At 36.8% G+C, this 26168-nt stretch overlaps 3 protein-coding genes across 3 annotated transcripts in view; 1 reads left to right on the forward strand and 2 right to left on the reverse strand.

Annotated features, from left to right (window-relative positions):
• The first annotated feature begins 3248 nt into the window (after positions 1 to 3248).
• Positions 3249 to 3915, forward strand: ifnphi4 (interferon phi 4). The gene is made up of 3 exons (XM_079595365.1): positions 3249 to 3424; positions 3513 to 3590; positions 3678 to 3915. Exons 1-3 carry the CDS (start codon positions 3350 to 3352, stop codon positions 3771 to 3773), a joined length of 249 nt encoding a protein of 82 aa, XP_079451491.1. The 5' UTR covers positions 3249 to 3349; the 3' UTR covers positions 3774 to 3915.
• Positions 3916 to 5399: 1484 nt separating this feature from the next.
• Positions 5400 to 11612, reverse strand: cd79b (CD79b molecule, immunoglobulin-associated beta). Its single transcript, XM_079595373.1, has 5 exons — positions 11455 to 11612; positions 10700 to 10996; positions 10492 to 10610; positions 9801 to 9854; positions 5400 to 6542 (listed from the first exon to the last, which is right to left on the reverse strand). The coding sequence occupies exons 1-5, from the start codon at positions 11504 to 11506 to the stop codon at positions 6438 to 6440; spliced, it is 627 nt and encodes a 208-aa protein (XP_079451499.1). The 5' UTR covers positions 11507 to 11612; the 3' UTR covers positions 5400 to 6437.
• Positions 11613 to 16479: 4867 nt separating this feature from the next.
• Positions 16480 to 26168, reverse strand: part of scn4aa (sodium channel, voltage-gated, type IV, alpha, a) — a 40979-nt gene continuing 31290 nt past the window's right edge. Inside the window, exons 18-26 of the mRNA XM_079594611.1 lie at positions 25976 to 26130; positions 25155 to 25328; positions 24929 to 25051; positions 23361 to 23639; positions 22945 to 22998; positions 21587 to 21724; positions 21383 to 21487; positions 20964 to 21234; positions 16480 to 20116 (exon numbers count right to left, since the gene is read on the reverse strand). Coding sequence (XP_079450737.1) covers positions 18819 to 20116; positions 20964 to 21234; positions 21383 to 21487; positions 21587 to 21724; positions 22945 to 22998; positions 23361 to 23639; positions 24929 to 25051; positions 25155 to 25328; positions 25976 to 26130 — 2597 coding nt within the window. The 3' untranslated portion in view covers positions 16480 to 18818. The remainder of the gene's footprint in view (positions 20117 to 20963; positions 21235 to 21382; positions 21488 to 21586; positions 21725 to 22944; positions 22999 to 23360; positions 23640 to 24928; positions 25052 to 25154; positions 25329 to 25975; positions 26131 to 26168) is intronic.

Consider the following 26168-nt stretch of genomic DNA (forward strand, 5'->3'; position numbering starts at 1 on the left):
GACACTATTTCTTTAAATGATAAAATAGTTTTGGTTGATGCAATATGACACTGGTGGTCGTGGCCACACATCAGAAAACCCCCTCGATATGAAAGAAAACCCTTAGACATAAGATTTTCATTTCTAACTTAATTTTGCTCACTAAATACTATTGTTTGTTACTACAGTTTACAAGGAATAAAATGTAACGACTAAAAGGCTTAAAGTTTTCTTGTGTTTAAATATTGCCGGCTCACTTTGGCTGAGTGTGTTAGATAAAGTGGGACAGTAAAGTGGGATTCATGTAAATTCACTGGTTATGTTATAGTTGACATGTATCATTTTTTTGAAAACAGACATGAGTGTACAATCAGGAAATTCAAGTCAGAGATGGAAGAAAGGAAAGAAAGAACAGAAGGCATTACATTCAACCTGTGGAAGGAAGAAAGGACGAGAGCAACATTTAGATGCAGGGTTATATAGAGCTCTAAAATATGAACACAATTAAAGTTAATTTAGAGAAAATAGACAGAAATAGTCATATTGAATGAATAGTTATAGTCACATTTGTATTATGTTGTAGTTCATTTTCATTCCAATATTCAGATTTAATTAAATTTAATGTCAACACAACATGTTCTATCCGTTGCTTTAAATTGTACACGTGCATTGAGTGAACTGATGAATTTTACTCATAGTCTAATATGTTTTTGGGTTTGTTTAATGTTGTTGAATAGCCTTGATGATGTGCTAATAAATCGTGTTTTTGTAGAATCATTTTTGATAAATTTACCAGATCTGGCCAACATTCCCTGAAAATACATTTGTCTGGAGTGCATGATCTCAAAATGTTTATACCTGACACATAACACTTTATATGAACTGTATTCAAATTTAAATATCTGGACCTTAAAGTTAACAAAAATATGAAAAGAAAAGAAACATATAGGTTTCTAAATCACACATTTAACAAAAAGTGTCACTTTATCTGCATTCACCCTTATTTTAGGGTTTTGGTAGGCTATCTATTTAAACCAGATTTTATTTTTTATTTAAATCTTCTTCTTCTTCTTATTATTATTATTATTATTATCATTATCTGTTTTTCTTCTTTCATCATCATCATCATCATCATCATCATCATCATCATCATCATCATCATCATCATCATCTGTCGTGTGTTTTCAACTCAAGGCATGACGTCATACGCATTACCGGGCTGCATTTGCTAAACTGACAATAAGCCATATTTCTCTTTATAATTATAATATGATTTTAGCCCACGAATTAGTCTTTTCACTGACTTATATTCTTTTCATAGCTAATTGTAACGTAATAATTCATGTGCATTCAATGATGAATTGAAATATGAAATAGGTAGCCTATGTCGTCACTCACGAGTCACGACGTCACTGGCTTTCGATTTCACTTTCTCAGGTATTCCGTTTTGGAATTTCTTTACAAAAAAAGTTCAAAGTTCACACTCAAACGCAAAGAAAAATGACCTTGAACAAACAAACAACCAAACAAACAGACAGATATAAATGACTAAAATAAATTAATAAACAAAACACACGCAGCCTATGTAAACATTTGTGTAATTAATATAGGCTTTACGGTTTCCAACATTGATTTATGCTTTATTCTGCTAAAACGTAGGCATATCGTGTAATTTCTTTATTTATTTAGAAGTTGTGTTCGTTATATCTACAAGGCAACACGAGTCAACTCACTCTCTCTCGCTTTTAATTTTTACTGTAGGCTACATTACCAATAGATCTTTTGTGGTGTTTATACTGTATTTATTAAAGTGTGATGTATTTGCGCTTATTATTTGTCTACATAATGAGAGATCACTGTGGGAATTCTGATGAAACGCGAAACTTTCCCCACTCACTCTCACGCGTGCGCACTGCGGTTTACCTATCGCTCAGGTGTGCGGCCGCTGAGTGACATCTGAAAAGGGAATATCATATTCGATTCATGAGGGACATATAAGAGGACAGCATGGAGGAGAAGACACTATATCTTCATCCAACAGCAGTAAAGAACAACCGGAGAACAGAAACAGCAGCAGCTCATCAAGAGGATCAACCTGAGGAATCACTGAGAATCACTCAAGACAACAGAATGAATGTTCGTACGGATCTTCAGCTCTGCCTTCTCCTCCTGGCAGTGTGTGTCAGCTCTGTGCTGAGCTGCAGGTGGACCAAACAAACTCAACAAAGTCCATCAAAGTTTCAGCGCCATCATGCAATCTCTTTGGATCTGATCAGAACGATGGTGAGTGTTTTTTCTACTTAAAGAATGTCTTCCGATTTTTATTTTGTAATAATTATTTTTCATACCTATACTTTATGGCTATTCATTGAGAGACTATTTGTATTTTTAAAAATTGTCATGAAGGACTAGGCCTATAAGTGTAAAAAAATCGAAAAGTTTTTTTTTAACCATATAGGCTATCATATTTGATACATGAACATTTTCACTTTAATTAATAATGCCTCTAAATTACCAACATGAGCAAAAGTTAGCTGAAAAAACACAATCTTCACATTGATAATTCACACATTTAGTAAGTAAAAGGTATTTTAGTACAATATAGAAATGTCCACTGATACATGTAAAATAAACATAACTTTTATATTGTTAGTGATATTTCAAGATGAACATTTACTGGACTGAAGTAACTTAGGTTTACTTGATTACTTGAAAAAAAATCGTGTTGAAATGTCAATAAGTTTATTTGTACATCTGTCAATCATCATTGTATTGGGTTGCATTATGTTTTGCCCCATTATGGTTCATAAAACTAAACATTTAAATATCATCTTATAAGACATATTATTGTGAGATCTGGTGACAGCTGATATTTATATGAATTTTATGTCAGTATCTGTTATAATGATTTACATGGCAAGCTATCAGAATTTCATCTTACTTTTTGGCCATCTACAGCAACTTTCATATTTCTGCTCAGTTTTTGGCCTTTGAATAAAACTGATGAACTTCATATTCTTACGATATATCTATATGATCCATAACAATCAAATACGATACAAAAAAAAAAAAAAGCATTCAGATCTGAATCTGTTCACTATAGTCTCTTCATTAAATCTGTTTCTGAATATTTTGCAGGGTGAGAAAATCCATAATGACCACGAGGACATCAACCCTATCCCATATGAGCTGATCAATAACCACAGAAGAGCAGAGGTTAGCAAAAATGATTTTTCACAAAACAGACAACCCTGATTTGTGCTGTTGATTACGATATTAATATCTGTATTGTTTGTTTCAGCCCGAGAAGCAGATCCTGTTTGTGATTCAGGCTCTGGTGGAGATCACGGGCCTCCTCGACGATGCCGTCATGCCCTGGGATGCTAAAAAATGTGAGGATTTCTTAAACATCGTCCATTCGCAGATTGATGGACTGCGCTCATGTGTGAGTACATATGTCTATATTTGCATATATATATATCTATCATCAGCAGTCGAGCCAGAGGAACTCATTCTTTTCTTTCTGAATGCAGGGCGATTACAAAATGAAGAGGAACAAAAAGCTGCATCTCTATTTTGAAAGATTGAGACAAATGACAGAGCAGAACAAGGTGAGATGCTGTTTCTAACATAGAAAGATGAACCCATAACCCTAGATAAGCTATACGTGGAAACTCATCGTTGTATTGCTCTTACAGGAGGATGGAGGTAAAAGCTGGCAGATCGTCAGGAAACGGGTCATCAGTCTCATGAACCAGCTGGAGTTTTTCCCCTTCAACACTCAGACTCAATGACTGGACTTCTAGAAGCTCCGCAGAAGAACACACACACACTTCAGTGTTAATAATCAGTGTTTACACTCCTCTTTTTATAACGGTGTCTTACTGTAGATTCATGAATTGTTGAAAAAGAGTTATATATTGTTTATTTATTGTCGTTTTGTATTCAGTTTAGCTTTTATTTATATTAAATATATTACATTTTAATAATTATTTAAGATATTTAAAATTGTTATTTATTGTTATTTAATATTTATTTTTAATATATGTATTTTATTTAAACACATTTTATATTTTATATGATATATTGTGCATAGTTAAAAAAAAGATTTTACCCTTATTTATTTATTTATGGATTCTTTATAGCTGTGAAATATGCAAAAATGCAGTGATTATTGATTACATAAAAAAAATATATTTTGTATTTCTGACATTCAATAAAAACTTGAATTCTTAATATATTTTGTGAGTTTATTTATGCAATATAAAGAAAGTTTATACAATCTTTTCAAAATAAAATGTTTTCATATTGGCAGCTTAGGCTGTCATTAAATTAATATAAAATTTTCAAATTGCGACTTAAAGTCCTAAATTCTCATAATTTTTACTTTTAAATTTCTTACATTTTTGTCATAATTATGACATTCAGAGCATGAAATGGGCTTTCATGTTCATATAATGATGATAATTATGTTTGAGATGCTCAGTTGTTTAGTGTATGATGTTCTGAAAGTGCTGTAGTCTCGCAATCATGACATAAACCCCGGTTTCACAGACAAGGCTAAAGTCTAGTCCCAGACTAAAATGCATGTTTGAGCTGTTTTAACTAGAAATCTCTTTTACTGGCGTATCTTAAAATAGGCAAGTGCCATTGTTTTATCTCAAGATGCACACCAGTAATGTTTTTAAGACACATTTATAAAAGCTACTTAATGTAGTTAAACTTAGGCCAAATCCTGGTTTAATCTATAAACCCTGTCTGAGATACCTGACCAGTATGACTCTGACCCGGTTTCACAGACAGGGTTTAGATTAAGCCCTAAATTCAATTAGACAATTAAGTAGCTTTTATAAATGTGCCATATAAAAATACATTACTGGTGTGAGACAAAACAAGACAAATCTTCAAACAAATCAATGGCACTGAAATATTTTAAGATATGTCAGTGCAAGTTGCGTTCAGTTAAAACACGCATTTTTAGTCCGGACTAGATTTAAGCCTTGTCTGTGAAAAAATCGAAATAGTGACTTAAAAAGTCTGAACTATGAATTAAAAAATCAACTATAACTATAAATGAAAACTTTCATAGGCTTACCACCAACCATTAAAATCTGCAGACTGGCTCTGACTGGAACTGGCGTCGACTCCTTCAGACTGTCAATCGGAGCAAAATCTGTTGAAAAGTCGTGTGTATTCCAGTCTGAAAATGATTTCGACTGTCAGTTTGCTGAATGGCCATAAGATGGCGCTCTTTCCTCTTCATTATTAGAAAACTGAACACTCTTCCAGTCATAAAACATGTGTTATCCTGTCTCAGTCTCCATTCAATGTAGGCCTACAGACTGACCAAATGTGATCTGTTTTCCAATGTTAAAAATCAAAACATACTAACATAAAATGAAGAACACATAGGCCCTATTTAGGATTTTGCAATATTTTACTAGTCAAATGGCAAATTTGTGACGTTGACAACGTTAAATCCTTGTACAGACAGTCAAATGTTATTTGCAGATGCTCTTTCATGATCATCAGACTTGTGGAGTCCATATCACATCGAATGCATAGAAAATATACCAAAAAAGCTATTTGTGGAAAACACCTGATTTTTACATGCTTATTTTAACAGAAGTGAAAGTAGACATTTGATTTGCAGGCCCCTTTAGCTTTGAGCAGTTTCTTACCACTATTTCCACATACACAGCATCTTATCATCACGAAAGAATAGCCAGAGCCAGTGCATTTATAAAACACACTCAAAAAAAGAAAAGAAAAAAGAAAAAACGAGCACATAATACAATATCAGTTGATAAACTGAGTAATAAAGAAAACAAACAAGCAAACAACAATAAAAACATAAGTTAAATGTATTACAACCCTGCCAACAAAAATATGTTCCAAGAACGTTTTGCTAACGGAATGTTTCTCAGAACATTTTAAAACTTTTTTTTTCTCGGTTATGTGAACGTTACAGAAAACATTAAAGGAATGTTTTCTCCATTTTATCATTTTGCAAGTATTATGGGAACGTTACATTTGAATGTTCTCTAAACCATCGGGGGAAAAAAAGTAGTAGACTAAGTAGAAACATTCAGAAAAACATTAAATAACTATTTTGCGTTAATGTTTTGATAATGTTATAATGTTATAACATTCATACTAACATTACTGGTAGAAGGATTGTTCGTAACTGTGAGAAAACGGTAACTGTTCGCTGGGAATGTCCTTGGATTTTTGTTATGTAAATGTGTAAATTCCACAACATCATTATAAACAAACTTATGAACAGTATATAAACGGCATGGTTACTCCTTCCGAGATAATAGTTTCGTGCTTTCAAGTGAAATCTTTACACTCACACTCAGTGACATCATCAGTGTGCACACAGCACACACACAGACGGTCAGTCGTGATAGTGGACTGAATGTAATCATTGTTCTGGTGTTGAAGCTGATGTTTTCTCACTCTTGGTCTGGGGACTCAACTTCCCATGGTGCATCTGTGGGCTGTGCGTAAGCAGAGATGTCCTCGTACACGTCACCGCCACACTGCTCAATTTCTAAACCCTGTACAGCACGCCGAGAGGAAAAACAGATGGATTTCAACGAATATTAGGAACATGGGATGTTGTCAAACTAGTAATAATATAAAGTAATAAGACATGGGAAGCCATGCATTTCATTTATGAATTATTACAGTTTTTCTCGATTGATAACACACTATAATAACTGCTTCAGTTGGCACAATTTCCCAAACCATTAATTCAGTTCTCAAAACAAAGACACAATTCATAAATTGTTTAAAGGGATTATTCACCCAAAAATGAAAATTCTCTTATGAATTACTCCCCTTCATGTCGTTCCAAACCCGTATGACTTTCATTTATCTTCAGAGCACAAATTAAGATTTTTTTAAATGAAATCTGAGAGATTTCTTTCCCTCCATTGACAGTCTACGCAACTACCACTTTGAAGCTGCAGGGACATCATTAAAGAGTTTTAACCTCAATCTTATGAAGTGCTTTGTTTGCGCAGAAAAACAAACATAAATTACCATTTTATTTACAAAATATTAATCAACAACGTGTGTTCATGAGAACATGCACCAAGGTGCATGTGTGTTGTGTTGACGCGAGAAAGGAGGTTGTTGCGTGAACGAGCATTTGGGATTAATATTTTGTAAATAAAGTGGAAAATTATCTATTTTTCGCAAACAAAACACTTGCATCGCTTCATAAGTTGAGGTTAAACCACTGAAGTCACATGGATTACTTTAATGATGTCTTTACCTGTCTGGGGCTTGAAAGTGGAAGTTGCGTAGCGGTCAATGGAGGGACAGAAAGCCCTCATATTTCATCAAAAAGATCTTCGTTTGTGTTCTGAAGATGAACGAAAGTTTTATGGTTGTTGGAAAGATGTGAGGGCGAGTAATTAATGACCGAATTTTCATTTTTGGGTGAACTATCCCTATAGCACGTCACCTGTTTTCACACACGATTCATGATTCCTGCAAAAATGGCCTCATTTTATACAGGTTTTAACCATGTTCTCATTCATAAAACATAAACTGATCATGTGCTATGTACATCCACAGGCTTTTTATACAGCTTACACATACAGTATAATTACAGGGGAAAATTCATTATTTTATACAGTAAACTGTTAAACGTACACCCTCAAACATGTGATTGTCAAATTTATTTGTGTATTTATGTATTGTATTTTTGCATAACTGAGAAATTACTAGAGAAATTCTTGTCAGAAGAGCAAAAAACTGCTATAATACTGTATACTGTAATAAAAGGTACAGAGGATGCTTGATTTATGTATTTATTACTGCACTGTAATTGACCGTATACTGTATTGTGTTGCATACAGAGTTCATATTCAATTCAAATGGTATTTTATCTTTAGTGCTTTTCATCTACTGTAGAATCACTTTACAGTAGTGTAAAGAAAATAATTTCCCCTAAAGCTCATTGTTGTATTTTACTGTATCTGCTTTATTTCATTTATGTTGTCTATAGACATTGAGCTGCAAAATTATTCCTGAATCCCAATAAGCGTTTTTACGGTGTTAATTAATCTCAGGAAAGTAGTATGTGTATTTGTGTGCCATCCGAGGCCAAGATTTTATTCTGACAAAAGCGAACATGTTTTTGACTAAAATATTTGATTTGACATGATGATAGTTTGAGGTTTGTACGAGTTGGTGTGTAGTTTTGTGATTGTGTTTACGGTTTGAGAAAATAGTTTCATGAACTATGTGTTAGCAATCGAGAAAAACATATAAATTCTTACACCAGGAAAAAAGGTCTATAATTCATTAGTGCTGCATGGTATTTTGTAAATGAATTCCATATGAAGCAGAATCAACTGTTGAGTGTCTAATAACAACATCAAAGACCAAAAGACCAAAGACTTTAGACAAATACTGTGCACTCATATTTCTATGAATGGGAGAAAGTACAACGCTCAATATGGAGGAATAAGTGGTAAAGTCATTGCATCACTGCAGCTGCTTTCAGAAGCTCCAGTTGCTATAGAAACCGTCAGTGTTTTGAGACACGCTTATGACTGCATGTGCATTGGCTGGTCCAGCCTGAAAAAAGCTATTTTTTTTGGTCATGATTTGAGTGTTTAGAAACAGAATTTATGAGACAGTTGTTGTCAGATTTCATTGGTGATTTTAAATATGAAATTTAATCGTAAGCTTAGCGAACAGCTTTAAAGAGTTTGATGTTTCCGCATTGAGAGAGATAGGAGACCTCTCTGCCCGAGAGGCGTTTCAAAGATGGCTGCCGGGTAAAATGACTTGCCTTATAAAGGGACTTTGGTGTTACATTCCTGAATAAATCAGGGTTACAATTAATTTTGATGGTCCCCTTTAAACATTCTGTTTGACTCAAAGTAACCTTACACCTACATGTCAACTAACTCTCATTATATTTTTAGTTGAGTATAAGCAAACTGTTAAGTTAGGGTTAGGGTTTGGATTAGTAGAATCAGCTGACATGTACTTGCAAAGTTGACATTTTACAGTTTGTGAATAAAATTAATATTAAAATTAATATTTTTTATGGACTAACTGTTTTATAAAAGCAATAAGCCCCTTGAAGCCGTGTTTTACATTGGATTTAGAACAGCTAAGGGGATTTTAGGCTCTGCGTCGTAGCTAACAACGCCCCTTAGCTGTTCTAAATCCACTGTAAAACATGGCTTCAAGGGGCTTATGCTGTATTTTATATAATTTTTGAGAGCCTTATTACAAAAACAAAAGTCTCACCATTAAAAACCTTGTACACCAAGCACACAATTAAAATATTCTCATTATAATGTTATGTAGCCTATATATGACAGACTTGTGCTGCACATGTTGCACTGTATTTTCCTTTATGAAGTGATTTCAATCAAATTTCAAGCAATTCAAAACCATCATGGCAAACAGTGTGCATCTGAAGAGTGTCAGCTGAAGGAAATAATACATTTATCTGCTTTAATATATCGGTCAAATTTTCTTATCGAGCTGACATGAAAATGAACAGATATTGGCCGATATATCGTGCATCCCTAAAATTGGCCGCTCGGCCAATCAAATTCGAGAACCGGAACTTGAAAAGTTTAGAAATGTTCCTATTTGCTTCATGAAATCGCATTGTACATCACAAGTATCATTTCATGCATTGTCTATCACAACAGACCATGTGTGTTTTCACTTCCTGAAGTGCATGCAACAATAGTTGCAGAACTCAGAGCTTAAAACTCAACCAACCGCAAACCAACACATGACAGTAACAAGCGAACCGAAAGGACCAAAACCCTCACCTCATATATGTGATCATCCTCAGGTTCTTCATACTCCGCTTCTTCTTTCTTCTCCTGAAACCAAACACAATGAGAAACTGTTATTGCTTATTGAATTATGGCAAAAAAAACTAAAAAGTTAGTTAAACTAATTTCGATGATATTCAACTAACTCTAAGTAACATGTCAACTAGCAGTCATGAGAGTAGTACTGCCTGCACTGTAAAAAAAATGTAACCTCTCCAAGTCAAAATATTCTAGTGACTGGTCACATCTAAATTTTTTAATTGGCCCAAGTGAAATTCTGTAAAATAAATTGAATTAATTGTTGCAATAGTCTGTTAAAATTGGCTCAATAAGGAATAATATGTCAGACTAATTGAAAAATTTAGATGTGACCAGTCACAAGAAAATTTTGACTTGGGGATGTAATTTTTTTTACAGTGTGTTTATTATCCACTTACAGTTCATTTTGATGCTCCTCAAAGTAACTTTGCAACTACACGTCAACTTATTTTACTAAACCAAACAGTCTAATACTCTAATGAGAGTCAGTTGACATAGTTGCAAATCAATTAGTTAGTTCACATAAAGTTTCAAAGTTACTTATAGTTAGTAGAATGTCTAAAGTGGACTTTCGAAATAAAGTGTAACCAAACAGTAATGGATACCTCACACAAGTGCACATAGTAAGAATTGTTGTGGCCCTTACCAGCTTGTAAAACTGAAGCAGAGGAACGACAATGCACAAAATCAACAGAAAAGCCTGAAGGAAAATGATAACATCCTTGACTCTAGATCTGTGCAAGATAGCTTGGGGCTCACTATATCCTGTGGAAGAAACAAAGAAATACAAGTATGATAAACAGGCTATAGCGAAAAAAGAAAGTGAATGACATCAACAACAAATCATCACCTACTGGACACTTGTAGCGCAGTTCCGGGTCCAAGCGTACCATTCAGCTTGCAAAAATAAATGCCGCTGTCCTCAATCTCCACATTCTTTATGACAATAGAGGCGTTCGTTTGTTCACTCTTCTCCTTTATATCTATTCTTTGGCTTTTCTTGAGTGTGCCTTTTTCAGCCCGGTCTTTAAACCACACTACATGAGCCGGCAAAGACGAACGAGACGACACACAGTATATCATCACACTCCGACCTGTCTTAACGCCAAGATATCGTGGCTTCTGGAACACATGGATGTTGTTTGCTTCAGCTGAAATTATGAGATGGACAGAGAGAAAATATATAAGACATAACCGGTTTAATCTTGCAATGGCCATTTGTTGCTAGTTATCAGTAGAAGTAAAACCATGAAACATTGGCATTATCAAAGACACTCAACAGTATGTGCATCCCACATTATAAGTTTATTTTTAAGGTGGCAAATGCAAACTTGTTTTGAAGCGGTGGGACTTCCTCTTTCACTCACAGATGGGAAGGAAGAACAACACTGAAAACAAGTCTAGGGCAACTGTAATATGCAAATTGTAATCCTGCAACTTTTAAATGTAAAACAAAAATCAACTCAATCGGTTGTAAAGAACTTCTGTCTTAAATAATTCCTCCCGTATCTTAAAAACTGCATCAAAATGTGGCATTTCAGAGAGTACCATGTTTAAAAAAAATAATAAAAAAAAATGCAGTTTTTAATGTATAAAAACAGCCATTTACCTGAGAGGCAAATCAGCGCCATGACCGAACATCCCAGCAGGAAGGAATGCATGATTCTTGGTCTCGAAACGCACCTCTCCACGAAAATGTAGAAGTCTGTACAGATCAGATAGACAGGACCGAAGGAAGCCAGCTGAAGGGTGCGGGTCGAAGCTGTGAGGAGACAATTCCGTTTCTGAGAAGAAACATGCAAATCCATACACCCATGCATCAAAATGTTAGCAGCAAGTGAATCATCTTGATGCAAAATGCATTGAGAATGATATAGGCTAGGCTACTTTACCATTTATGTACAAAGATGACTAAACAAAATACAACTGAAAATGTCAACTGCATGCATCACTGCACTGTAAGATCACAATCTGTAGAAAAACAGATCATGTTCTGGTAGAAAATGTACATATTTTTGTATTTTTTTGTCTTTGTCTTTTGTCTTGTTTTTCGGACCAGTACATATAAACATTCTTAAATCAGGATACTTCTACTTAAGAACTAAAATGATTTATTAAGTCTTGTTTAATGAAATATTTATCAAAATTAAAGGAGAACTCCGGTCAATTTTAACATTGAGCTCAATTTTTTGTAAATTTGGAGTGCTGTCAATACAGAGAACAACGACAAAAATCGGTGTTGCCTACTGTACACCATGTTATCCTCTTTTTAAAATTTGCACCCTGTTGACTTCAATGGGGCAAGTTTTAAACCTGCTTTGAGCCTCTTAAAGGATAATTCCGGTATTTAACACCTTGAGTCTATATTGTAGTTTGTTTTGGATGAACAAGAGTGGTGGACAACATTTTTTTGACAATGGTTCCTCTCAAGGAGGAGCTTTTTGACTATAAAAGAATTGGCCATGGACCCATTTAACATTGGAGTCAATGGGCATGTCCGAAAATGTCATTAAAACAGCCAATAATGTTCGTTTACAAAACTGTGCAACTCACCGAGTGATTAGTGATGTTAGTTGATGTTCCAGAAACAAAAAGTGTTGCGAAATACAGTTTCTGTCGTGTTTTATTCGTCATTTTGTAAAATCCCATTGAATTCTGTTGAAGGACTGAGTGCTCGTTAATATAAATGCGCTACCGGAAACAGAAAGGGGGCTGTTTACATTTGGCCGATGTAGTCTTTTTGCTCGCTTCCGTTTCTCATAAGGCTAGCGAGCAGAGCATTATTATATAATTATATAACCGGAATTATCCTTTAACATCCTTAATGTGTCATACAAGTGCCCAGTCATGTTAGATGATTCCTTCCGAGTTAACACGGATGAATCTGACTGCAGTAGATGTGAAAGATATGAATAAAATTGATGTTAATCCAACAAGCGCAAATACCTGTATTTACATCCTGTTTTCGGTCGAAGTCCAAAGTAGTCGATTGTCGAGTTCACGCACGTGATCATGGGTAACTAAACCTATGCGCGTGAACTTGGCAATCGACTACTTTGGACTTCGACCGAAAACAGGGTGCACATTTTAAAAAGAGGATAACACGGTGTAGGCAACACAGATTTGTGTCGTTGTTCTCTGTATTGACAGAACTGCCTGAGGAGGCAAGGGAAGCGGTGTACCTTCTCAAAAAACTCAGATGTGAAAATAATCAATGGTACAAAAATAGAAATAAACATCCTGGTTTCACAAACAGGGCTTAGATTAAGCCAGGATTAGGCGTTAGTTAAATTAGGACATTTACTGTAAAGTAACTTTTTTAAATGTGCCTGAGAAAAATGCATCTCGAGACAAAACAATGGCATTGACATATTTTAAGATATGTCAGTGAAAGTTGCTTTCAGTTAAAACGGCTCAAACATGCATTTAGTATGGGACTAGGCCTTTTCTGTGAAACCAGGCAAACAAGTATTATGGAAAATGTGATTAAATGAGATAAACAGTGCATTCAGAGTGGGTTTTAGGCACCATTAAAGTGGCTTACGCTCTACGGCTGCTCCAGGGCAGGTTTTGTTCTGGGTTAGAGATCTCAAACTGAAATGGAGCCAATCAGCTGAGAGCAAAGTGACACATCTCTGATGCAATAAAGTCACACCCCCAGTTTCTCTTGCTCCAAATTAAAGGTCATAGCAACAGATTTTTTAAAGACAAAATCGCCTGGCTTTTAGCAATGTCTGTTTATTATAATTATTTTATATGATTTATATTATAATTATTATACGCTTAATCCATTACATATGGGCAATTTTAGTCTAGCAATTATTCTCACGCATTTTGTTTAAAGGGGTGGTAAAATGCCCTTTTCACAAGATGTAAAATAAATCTCTGATGTCCCTCGACTCGAGTGTGTGTGTGAAGTTTTAGCTCACAATACCTCACAGATATTTTTATATAGCATGTTAAAATTGCCACTTTTTGAGGGTCAGCTAAAACACACCGTATTGTGTCTGTCCCATTAAATGCAAATTAGCTGCTGCTCCCGACACAGAGGGTTTAAACGGAGTCAGACAAAGATGGAGAGACTCAAGAAGAAGTGACAACTCGTAGAATGCAACAGGACGTCTCTGAATGGTTAGTTGATGAATTTATGTTGCTGATGTGGAGTTAACTATCTTCAATTAGCATATTCTGTCATGATAATCTATAAATCGCTCGTATAGGAACTGTTGTGAGATGCACACAGAGTGACTTTCTATTGCATGTGAAAAGACAGATGCTACAGTTTGAGCTGACTCACAAATGTGCTCGACTACAACAACTCTCCCTCTTCTCAACCATAGACAGTATATAAACTGGACACAGCGACCCCATAGACTTCAACGGAGAAAAGTGAAGTCAATTAGAAGCACTCACTTCCTGATGGCCGGGCGTACTGCGCAGGCTCAAACTGAGCTTGACGACGTAGATGTGACGTGAGCAACCTGTCTGACAGCTGTCAGTCTTCTAGTAGCTGTGCCGAGAGAAATCTGAATCATTCCCTTCCGAATCTCGCAGAGACGGAGAGTGTGGGCATTAGCTGTACATGAGCTAGCAGCAGGATTAACTCTATGACTCTCTATGGGCTTCACCCTTGACTTTATCAGACTTTATGCCTCCACGTCCCCCCGATTGCTTGCGAGCTTCTCCGCCAGTCTATACGGTAATTTCTCGCTGTGCGACAGAGAGTCGAGTGGTTATGACGCAATCGTTAGCCTATTTTTACAAAAACTGCTTCTACGGGGCCATAACGTAAGATACAAGGTAATGGAGCCTTTTATACATTGTCGTGTTTCTTTAGAAATAAATAATGGACAAATGGAGTCTTTAAACGCCTCAGATGTAAAGTTATTCGCTGTCAAATTGACGCCAAAATGAATGGGAGTCAATGGAGTGCTAACAGCGGTTTCTAGGGGTGTTGTGTAGTGATAGCCTACATAAAACCGTTGGGTGAAGCGGTCATAGCCGTGTTTTAACGTGAATAAAACATAGCTATTGACCAATCAGAATCAAGGATTGGAACTAACCGTTTTATACATTTAAATACTTCATATCCTTCAATCTTTGGCAGAAGAGAGAATTGAATCGCACTGACTCTCAAGCGAGAAGTGAATGGGAGTTTTGCATGTTTCAAGGCACGCGATTGGCTGTTCGCTACTGATGTCACAGCTTCATGTGCATGCTCTCCATGAACAAACTGTTCATGGAGGATCAAAGTTCAACTCAGGATCAAAGTTTACAGAGAAAGTTGATGATCAGCATCATGGTACCAAAGCCTGGTTAGATTGGTTTGGGTATATGTCAACTCAAAACTAATCCTGTAACCCTGAGTTTGTTAAACTACCATCATGGTACAGGCCTCTGATATATGTGTAAGTAAAACTAGTCCAATGGCCAATCAGAAATATCCCAATATTCAAAATGTGCCATTCCATTAGTTAATATTATGCAAAATGAAAACCCCTATATCGTAGTAATTTTGGGGTGTGGTCTGAAAAGTGTGACAGCTGATGTGCAATATTTGAGAATCAAAATGACAGTGGAAAAAAAACTAAAATCATTTGAATGTTTTAGAAAAATGAGGTAAGCCCCGTGATGGACTGGCCATCAGTTCTGTTCCTGTGTTCAGCCTGAGACACCGATGTAAAAACAAAAAAAGGTATACTTTACCACTGATAATGTGTGTAATGATTTAGAAATTGTCTGCTAAAACCCACACACACAAAACCCACTTCACTGCCTCAATTTCTGATTGACTCAGATTTATGGGAACAATTTCATAACTTCCACTTTCACAGTCTTTTTCCCCACTATCAGTAAATATGTTCGTGAAAGATAAATTATATTAAAGTCGGCATGAGGGAAGTTGCGATAGGCTTTTCTTCCCTACACTCTCAGAAAAAAAAGTACAAAAGTTGTCACTGTGGCGGCACCCTTTCAAAAAGTATACTGATGTACATAAAAACTGCATATTATAGGTATATTGCTACCAGAAGTGTACATGTTAGTACCTAAATGGTAGGCTACATATATAACTTTTTTTAAAGGGTACAGTTCCAGTGACAGCTTTTGTACCATTTTCTCTAAGAGTGTAACGTACACTCACCGACCATTTTGCCATGATCGCACACGCAATCTTACAAAAATATTTGAACAAATACAGCAATATTCCATTATAAAATAAGATGTCAATTTAGATTTCATGACTACTTTAAAAATGTAAAACATGTAAGTTGCCTATTAAATCCCCATAACACAAATGCCAATGTAGACCACTGGATTCCAAACTTATTAAGACTGGTTACCTGAGGTGAAGACATCTCTAGCTGGGGGTAAAAATAGAAGGTGTGAAATAAGAACAGCTATCCGGTCAGGGGCCACTGGGACACACAGAAAAAGTCATATAGAGCACAAGTCCAATGGAAAAATGGGCTTGATAAACACCTCTGGGAAAACATATCCACAAACAACACATGATAGCATGCTAAGACTGCAAACCCCACAAAATCGTGACATGAGATGAACCGTGATATTGCAGAACTGCAATCTGAGACTGCAATTCAAAACTTTAAAGCATGAAGAGACCCATGTTTATCTTATCAAATTTATTCTATGAACATTTTAAATGCACATTGAATTAAATGTTGTTAAGTTATGATACAAAGAAAAGACAGCATCTACCAGTTTGCTTCTATCTGCAAAATGTATATACAGGCAATTTAGAGGCGAGCAAAACCTAAAGCACTGCAATGTCTCTCTGCTCGATAAAAATGTAAACAATAGAAAATTATTTGCATATTAACAATATCAATATGACACCAAAAAGTGCACAAAACTGCACACAAGTGCCATGAGATTTTTTTTTCCTCACCAAAATTCATTCTCATTTAAACATATACAGTACATTAACATACGAGAGATAACATAAGTGTTAATGCTTTGTGGTAATAAGAGACCAAATCTAAAAACTATACAAGAGGTAAATATAAATGTCTCAAAAGTGCTTAATTTATACATTTTAAGAAATAAGACATTTGCAGTCACTTTAAGACTTCAGAGGAAATCTATCATAAATGTCTCTAATACATAACTTTGAGCTACAACTCACAGGTACTAAAACACTGAATGTACTTGGCGGAGAATTAACGTGATAGGGTTTTAAAATGACAAACTTTAAATTGGATGAAAGGAATTTAAAGAAGGTGTGTAAACATCACAACCATATCTCCAGTAACATATGAATTTCAGTTAAAGATAACTTATGTATGAATTACATGTGGCATCTACTGGACATTTCAGGCTCTTTTTGTAATGAAAGGATTCAATTATAACTAATGGGTAATTCCTATAAGTAACATCTGGACAGAGAAAAATAATCTGATGTAACTTAAATTTTCACAATTTAGCTATCAATTTATGACGACAGTATGACACTCAAATCAAATGGGACATTTTAGTGCAGATGATGCCTGCGTGTTAAATTACAGTTTAATGGATGGGGTTACTTTAACCTGGCTACTTTAATAATGTCTCATTAAGTAGATGAAATAAAATGTATTTACTTGACAGGCATGGTAGATTTTCAACCACCTGTTGTGACTACAAGTGTTACAACTGCACTATGCCTTCAATGCTTCAAGTTATTCATTCATTAAAAATAAACATAAAAAGAGAAGTATAGTACAATGAATAAGAAATGCATCGTCACCACACACTGCTGCCAGATACAGTGTAGAATTACTGAGTGTTAGTATACAGGGCATACAACAGCTACATCATAATAGTGATTTCATTTCCGCCATGATATATTTTCCACCATATTGGATTTTTTTGCAAAACCTACTTTTGCAAACTAGTCCTAGAGTTTTCGTCCAATAGGAACTAAACCAGTGCAGAAAGATTAAAATTTGTTCGATGTGGGTGTGGCCACTTTTATTATGGCCCTGTCCCAAATGGCACACTTCATACACTTGCGGTCTTGTGGCCGCGTGTCCATGTGTCTGTTAAGTCCATAACATCGTAGGGTGTCCCATTTGTCATTTTAGGATTCAGAAGGGTGCTCGCGGGCGCCCCTTTGCAGCCGATATGCGTCCTCGATATGGACTTTTGCTGAGTCCGTGAGCTCTGCAGCAGACTTCTATCCAACAGGCAAAGCAACATTACGTCACAAAAGTGTGGACTGAGAAGAAGATCGAGAGGGCTTAGGGCTCCATGTGAGACAGGGCCTATAAGTATTGAATGGAAGGAGATATTGTAACCAAACCTGGCATATGTGTATGGGCTTAATCTGACATCAAACGAAACAATTGTGGTGCTTGTCCACTTCGTGGCACAATAACAGGATTCACGAGTTCACACTTACAAATACTCAGATAGAGTAAAAAGTATGTGTATTTGGCATGCTGTCCGAGCGAAGGGCTCCGAGCTCGAATTTTGGCCCGAACCCAGAGTACTCCTGAATCTCTGGTTAGGATAGTAACCAGGCAAGTGTGAGGAGACAGGGTGGTGGAGGTATGGAGGGAACATAGGAACATAGGTGAGTCAGCTAAGTATATTTATGTATATGTATATATATGCCTCCTCTCGTACTGATTAGATAGGCAATTTGAGTGTTCCTCCTGAACTTTGTTAATAAAACATCATAAAATGTGAAAATGGCTCTAACTGCTCAACTGTAAATGAATACAAGGGCAAAACAACTTGGCTAAGTAATGACATATACTGGGACATTTCTAATTGGGAACAAATAAGATACAAAATTTAAATAATAAAAAAAACAGTACTCCCAATAAATGGCATTCCAATGTCACACCAGTCCTGTGTAATCCTTTAAGCCGTCTTGTTTTTGGAGAATCTGTTGTTCAGTGCGTGCAGGTGATACTCGATTTTACACTCAAGGATTATCTAAGTCTATACTCCAAAGACATTGGCTGCCAGTTATACTATTGACTCTTTTAATGTTGCATTCTCTGAACTGCACAGGCCATGCACTGTGGGTGCAGATCGGAGAATCACCTCCCTTGTGAACTCCACTGGGATTATGAGTTGTCCCTGCGGTCGAGGGTAGGTCACTGATGCTCCATGTTGCGGGACCGAGGTGGGCTCAGGTGGCTGTTCATTAGACGGCATAGGCCTAGCCTGTAACTCAAGAGCCATGGCAAGTTCTGGGTTGCTACCATACAAGGCATCCATTTTCCTTGCAATTAGCCCTTGGGTTTCAAGAGGTTCTTCATCGGCCTGACTACTAACTTTTCTCTTTAAGCGACGCATAAAGCAGGCATGGCGGATAGCACGTTTGAGGAGATGTCTACGGTATGTTCGTTGAACCGCAATGGCTGCTCGCTCTTCCTCCTTCCTCCTGAGAGTGGTGGTGATTGGCTCAAATGAGGCAGATGTGGGGTTGTTCATTATGAACTTGGCTTCAATGCTCTCCTTCATGGCAGCCATCTCGATGGTGTCGCCGAGAACCTCGCGGGTAACTGCCAGAAGAATATCCAAACAGTGGATTTTGTCTCCGGTTACAATGGGCAGATCCATGGTGATTAGTTTGAGGCGGTTGGGTTTGGCAATTCGCAGAGGTTCCTGCAAGGTATCGACAAAGTCAAACAAGCGGTTGTATTCGATGAACTGTGTAGCATCAACGTCAAACTTTTCCCATGTCTCGTCAAACATCGTAAAGTCATCCTCGCAGAGTGGGTCTCCACTCTCCTCTTGAGCAACATTGAAGTTCTCAAGAATGATGGCAATGTACATGTTCACAACCACCAGGAACGACATGATTATGTAACTGCAGAAAAACATGATGCCCATGCCAGGATTCCCGCAGTTCCCCCGAACATCTGTACCAGGGTTCTCTATGTCAGGGTCACAATCTGGAGGGCTGTTCATGATAGGCAGCAGAAGCCCATCCCAGCCTGCCGAGGTTGTGATCTCAAACAGACAGATGATGCTACCGCCAAATGTTTCAAAGTTGAAGATGTCATCGATGCCTGCTTGCTTTTTCACATAGGCAAAGTTAGACATGCCAAAAATTGAGAAGATGAACATGATGAGGAACAGAAGCAGTCCAATGTTGAAGAGGGCAGGAAGTGACATCATCAAGGCAAACAAAAGAGTCCTAATGCCTTTCGCACCTCTGATGAGACGTAGCACACGGCCGATCCTAGCAAGTCGGATGACACGGAACAAGGTGGGAGACACAAAGTACTTCTCAATGATGTCCGATAACATCAGACCTTGAGAAAGAAGAAATATGGGTTATTATAAACAATTTAGCGCAGAAACAGTAGGAAAGTATACACATAGGAGCATTTATAGAATTGTATCTAGTTTATTAAAATCAGTATGATCAATGCTTAGATATTCTATATAAAAAAAACTCAGCAACTAACTATAATGGCATGATGTTCAATAACTATAATTCTACACTTTTGCAGAACTCAAAATACAAATACCTACAGTATACATACATTTAAATTCAAGTTTTAGCTGAAACAAACAATAGTGGCAGTAGAACACCAACAAATTGTATTCCTTTTCACACAAATTATGATTACGGAGCAGATTATCGATTAATAGCCTAATCAATAATCGATTATAGACTTTTCACGTGGTTCCTTGCGTAATACTATGTTAAGACCTCAAAACACTTTACATGGTGCATGATTTGTACACCTATCGATTTTGACACTTGCATCACATAACTAGATCCATATGGCTTTTTTGACAAAGTAAACTTGCCCGGTAGCTCACCTGGTACAAGTCCCATAAAGCATGAGATACTTAGGTTTAGGGAACATTTAGTGAAGGTGCTACGTTATTTTCAAACATGATAGATCATTAACCTTTTAGCACCACTAACTAGACATTTTATTTCAGAAAACGTGCAACAACCAACGTAATAAAAAAAAAAAATCCAGATTCATGTTGATCTATTTTGTATAAAACTGAACGTGGTCTTAGCGCCACTTGGTTGAAATTTCACTTCAAATGCGCTGCGAAATGTGCAAAAAGCAACATAATGTTATTTTGAATGTCGCCACAGCATGTTTTTCCAACGAGCCTGGGTTGTTCTACACTTACCTGCTACAGAAAGGATGACCACAACAAAATCAAAGACATTCCAGCCAATAGTGAAGAAGTACTGTCTGAGCGCAAACATCTTAAGTATGCATTCCCCTGAGAAGATGATGATGAACACCAAATTGATCAGGTACAGGATATCCTCTTTCTCAGTACTCTGGTCATCTGTCTCTATCATCATTGTCACCATATTGAGGCAGATAAGCACCATGATAAAGATGTCAAAGAACTGTTTTGTGATGAAGTCAAACACCAAGCCCAGGATAATATTCTGTTAGAAGAGCAATATAGTAGATTAGTCTTTAAAAACGTTTTAAAGAGATTTAATGCTGATATTAAAAAAATAAAATAAAATTGACAGTCAATTAGTAATAAAAAAACAGCCATGGAAGATTGAATGTAAGTAAAATGGTTCATACCGAAGGCCGAGGGATTGGTTTTGCAGGTTTTTTGGAACCCAACTTCTTCATGGCATTGTAGTACTTTTTCTGTTCCTCTGTCATGAAAAGGTCTTTCCCTCCAAAGTGCAGAAGAAACAAATATTAATTATTCTTTCTGGTAAAGAACAATTCTGACGTGCAACGTTAATTAATTTGGAGTTTAGTTAAAAAAGTGATGCTTATCTTTGACTTTTGCTGATTAAAGTTGTCAATGATGACACCAATGAAGAGGTTGAGAGTGAAAAAGGAGCCAAAAATGATGAAAATAACAAAATATAGGTACATGTAAAGGTTGATCTCATATGATGGCTGCTCTTCCACCTGACATGGAAAAGAAATAATAATGAATACTCCAATAAAAGTGTAATTTTGAAGTCATTATTTACTTTATTATTCTTAACCTTCGCTACAGAACTTTGACGTCATGATGTCTGCTAACGAGAACCAACAATGCATAATGTTATTGACGTCCAACCTGTGCCATATGCACCATATTTGATTTGAGATTTGCGCTGGCGGAGAAGAATGACTTAACTCTTTCCCCGCCATTGACAGAATTTTCCGTCATTTATGAGACAACGCTTCCCGCCATTGACGGAATTTTCCGGCTTTCCGTGTTTTCACTGTTATACAGTAGGGGGTGCTATGACACATCTTCTGAAAAAGTACAGAGTCTCCGGATCAAAACAAAGGCGAAAAAGAAGCAGAAACAAGCGATAGCATATGTAAGCAGATGCATGTGTAAAATAACGCGATCATCATTAAACAGCATATAAATCGAAACTGCCTAACGTTACCGAATGAAATGTCGACCCAGGACTATCAATCAACACCTTGGGGTGTTGATGGACTAGATCTACTCCATCTAAGTTTTGATCATTGTCCCGAATCCGATCCAGATGTAGTCTTTGACAAAAGATGGGATTTTCTCAGCTCTTTGCTCAAAATGTTGCTTTTTTTTTTAAAGAAACGTATCCACATTCAATTGTTGTTGATGAAAAAAGAATGAATTTAGCTAGAATAATTTGTTGTTGTTGTTGAGGCTCTGTTCTGATATTGCATGTTTAGATATTCCTACAACAAAATATTCTGGGGGCCATAAAAGTTTTGTAAAATGCTAAAAAATGCTAAAACGCTGGCAGGGAAAGAGTTAAATGTTTGTTGGCTCGTTACACAAAGCTATTGAATGGCTTCAGAACACTTACACTATAGTGCACAAGTTATATGGACTACTTTTATGGTTCTTGTATAGTGCATTTTCGTCCTTTTAACAGCATACAGGGTTGGAAAGACATGAGGGCGAGTATATAATGGTGAAATCTTCATTAATTAGATGAACTATTTGTTTCACTCCAACCAAGAAATTTGTCCATGAATTAGACAGCACATTGCACTGTTTGTCTTTACAATCAGCGAGGACAACATAACAAAGATCACAAGCTCACAACTCACACTACATTATATGCATACAGCATTTAGAATTGCTTTGTTGCAGCTGAGCATTGTAAATGTTACAGGTGGAAAGCCTGTCATGCACATACCTCTCTAGAATCCACTGCAGCATACATGATATCCATCCAGCCTTTGAATGTGGCCTATGTGGAGAGAGTATTTTCTGAATATCAGCATGTCAAGTTAAACGCATTGATTCATTATGGATTTGTACTGAATTACCTCTGTATCCTCTGATGCAAAAAAGAAAAGGACATGAAAATATATTCACTGTCTGTAAATATGCTTTAACTGATGCATATATTTGTCTAATGTCACAAAGGTATGGAAGTTTTTTTTTTTTTTTCAATGTTACTCTTTTGAGTTAAAAAAGTATATCAAGCAAAGTATATCAAAAGATCAAGCAAAATTTGATTCCTCATGATACAGGTATGGCTGTTTATGGATGCATGTGCACCATATACTGTACAATAGACTGAACTCTGCAAGTAATGGCAAAACTTACAATTTGCAGTAGAGAGAGGTAGCCAAGACCCACGTTGTCATAGTTGACCTTGACATTAACCCAGCGCGCCTCATTGGTGTGCATCAGTGCCATGCAGTCACTCCTGTTGTTGACCACATCCATGGGAAAGCGTTCCTCTGTGGTGGTGTTGATGCAGTGGTAGAACTTTCCAGCAAATAGATTGACTCCCATAATGCTGAAGATGAGCCAGAATATCAGACACACCAGGAGCACATTAAAAATGGAGGGAATTGCACCAACCAGTGCGTTCACCACCACCTGTATGGAATATGACGACAATCACGATTTAGAGACAAATGAGTAATCAATATTTATATAAATATTACTTTAAGAACAACTCTAAAGTTAACATAAAAATACTAATTCTTAAAATAGTAAAAATAGTTAAAAGAACATTAGTTGTGTCCCAATGATACACTCTACACTATACTCTGTGTACTTATACACTATATATTCATCTGTGTAGTGTGTGAAAATTATATGGTTATTTTTGTAATTAACATCGGGGCCTGATGCCCCTCCCCCTCCGCTACGTAATTAAAGTTGCTGCATAAAGTGTCCAACATTTCACACTTCGTATTTTCCGTTAATTGAGTGCATCCTCCGGGTATTTAAAGTGCACTTTCTTTTTGGAATTTTCAGTGTGAACACACAAGTGCCATATCAGCAGCCATATCACCCTGTAGCCCAAGACTGGTTGCCCACTGAAGCTAAGCGGGGCTGAGCCTGGTTAGTACTTGGATGGGAGACCTCCTGAGAAAACCAGGTTGCTGCTGGAAGAGGTGTTAGTGAGGCCAGCAGGGGGCACTCACCATGTGGTCTGTGCGGGTCCTAACGCCCCAGTGTAGTGACGGGGACACTATACTGACAAAGAGCGCCGTCCTTCGGATGAGACGTTAAACCGAGGTCCTGACTCTCTGTGGTCATTAAAAATCTCAGGATGTCTTTCGAAAGAGTAGGGGTGTAACCCCGGCATCCTGGCCAAATTTGCCCAGTGGCCTCTGTCCACCATGGCCTCCTAATCATCCTCCTATATATACTAATTGGCTTCATCACTCTGTCTCCTCTCCACCAGTAAGCTGTGTGTGGTGGGCGTTCTGGCGCAATATGGCTGCCGTCGCATCATCCAGGTGGAGCTGCACATTGGTGGTGGTTGAGGGGATTCCACCCTTCTATGTAAAGCGCTTTGAGTGTCCAGAAAAGCGCTATATAAATGTAATGAATTATTATTATTATTAAGTGTGCTCCCTGGTTTTCACGGTGCACTGTGGGACTTTTTAGCGATTTTGCGATTGAGCCCTTAAAATGGCCGACTCCCTAATCATGTGTCCTGACTACTGAACTAGGGAGCCGATTGAGACGCACCTCAAGGTTTAACAAATAGAAAATGTCATAACCATCCCACCACACCATTAAAAAAAAAATCTACACCATATACAGTATTCTATCAAAATTCTCTTAAAGGATAATCAAGGTCAACTTTAGATCTTTATTCCAGAATTTAAGAATCACACAAATACACATAAATGAAAAGAGTCATTCTTTACCCTCATTCCCTCAAATCTCGACAGAGCTCGAAGGGGTCGAAGAGCCCTAAGTGTTCTGAGAGATTTGATTGGTCCCAGATCAGAATAGCCCATCAAATTGGCTGTTAAACTGACCAGAGAAACCTTAAATAAAACAACAGGTGAGCAAATCAGTACACACAAACTTTGGCATCCAACAGGTATTTGCTGATAAAGGTTAAGATGCAAATTTGACAGGTAAACTCACATCCACAATGAGGAAGTCCAGCCAGCACCATGCATTAGTGAAGTAGGTCTTGAAACCGTATGCCACCCACTTCAGTAACATCTCCACAATGAAAATGTATGTAAAGACTTTATCAGCATACTCCAGGATGATCTTGATCACTCTGCGGCGCTCAATGTTGATATCCTCAAAAGCCTGACAGAATGAAAACAATGATGCATCAAACAAGCATTAATGGATTTAAAAGTTCCCATTTCCATAAAATGAAGGAACAGGGTTCATAAAGATCCTGTAAAACGAAATTCCAGGCCTTAAGGACTTTTCAAACTCTACTTTTTTTGGTTTCCAAGCACTGCAGTCAGAGGTCTCACTTATCAAATAATATCTTTATTATCTTTCAAGTTCTAAAAAAGGTAAATAGATAAATAAAAATAATAATAAAACAAAATGGTACAAATAAAAGTGCAGCAACCATTGAAAGGATATTATGCCAAACATATCGCTTTTCCTTATTCAAACTGATCCTGATACTAGTTGTATCATATTTATATGAGCAATATCATGCTCATAGCCATGTGATTGGCTATATATCAGATGGGCTGCAGCGTTAATTTTGCATGAGAAGATTCGTTTATCGATAAAATGAAACACTAATTTCATATTGTCTTTGAATAATTCAAGCACTTTTCGAGGTCCCTTTTCATAAATATGGCTGTTTCCAAGGGTTTTCAGGACTTAAAAGTCCAATTCAAGCACTTTTAGCACCTTGGATTAAAATGATTTAATTTCGCATTAATAACATAACTATAGTGCAGAGATACAGTAAACATCGACAGACATACCAGTGCTCCACTGCTAAGGAGGATCATAAAGATGACGAAGGTCTCAAAGTAGTCATGCTCAACGATGGTGAAGCATGTTTTTCGCAGGTTCCACCACTTTTTCCCCCATCCTTCAGTGATGTCTACAGTCAAACATTTACATCGCTTAACACAACCTAGGTAAAAAGAGAAAAACATTATGATCTTGAAGAAC

The sequence above is a fragment of the Phoxinus phoxinus genome, assembly GCF_949152265.1.
Source record: "Phoxinus phoxinus genome assembly, chromosome: 21".
Lineage (NCBI taxonomy): Eukaryota > Metazoa > Chordata > Actinopteri > Cypriniformes > Leuciscidae > Phoxinus > Phoxinus phoxinus.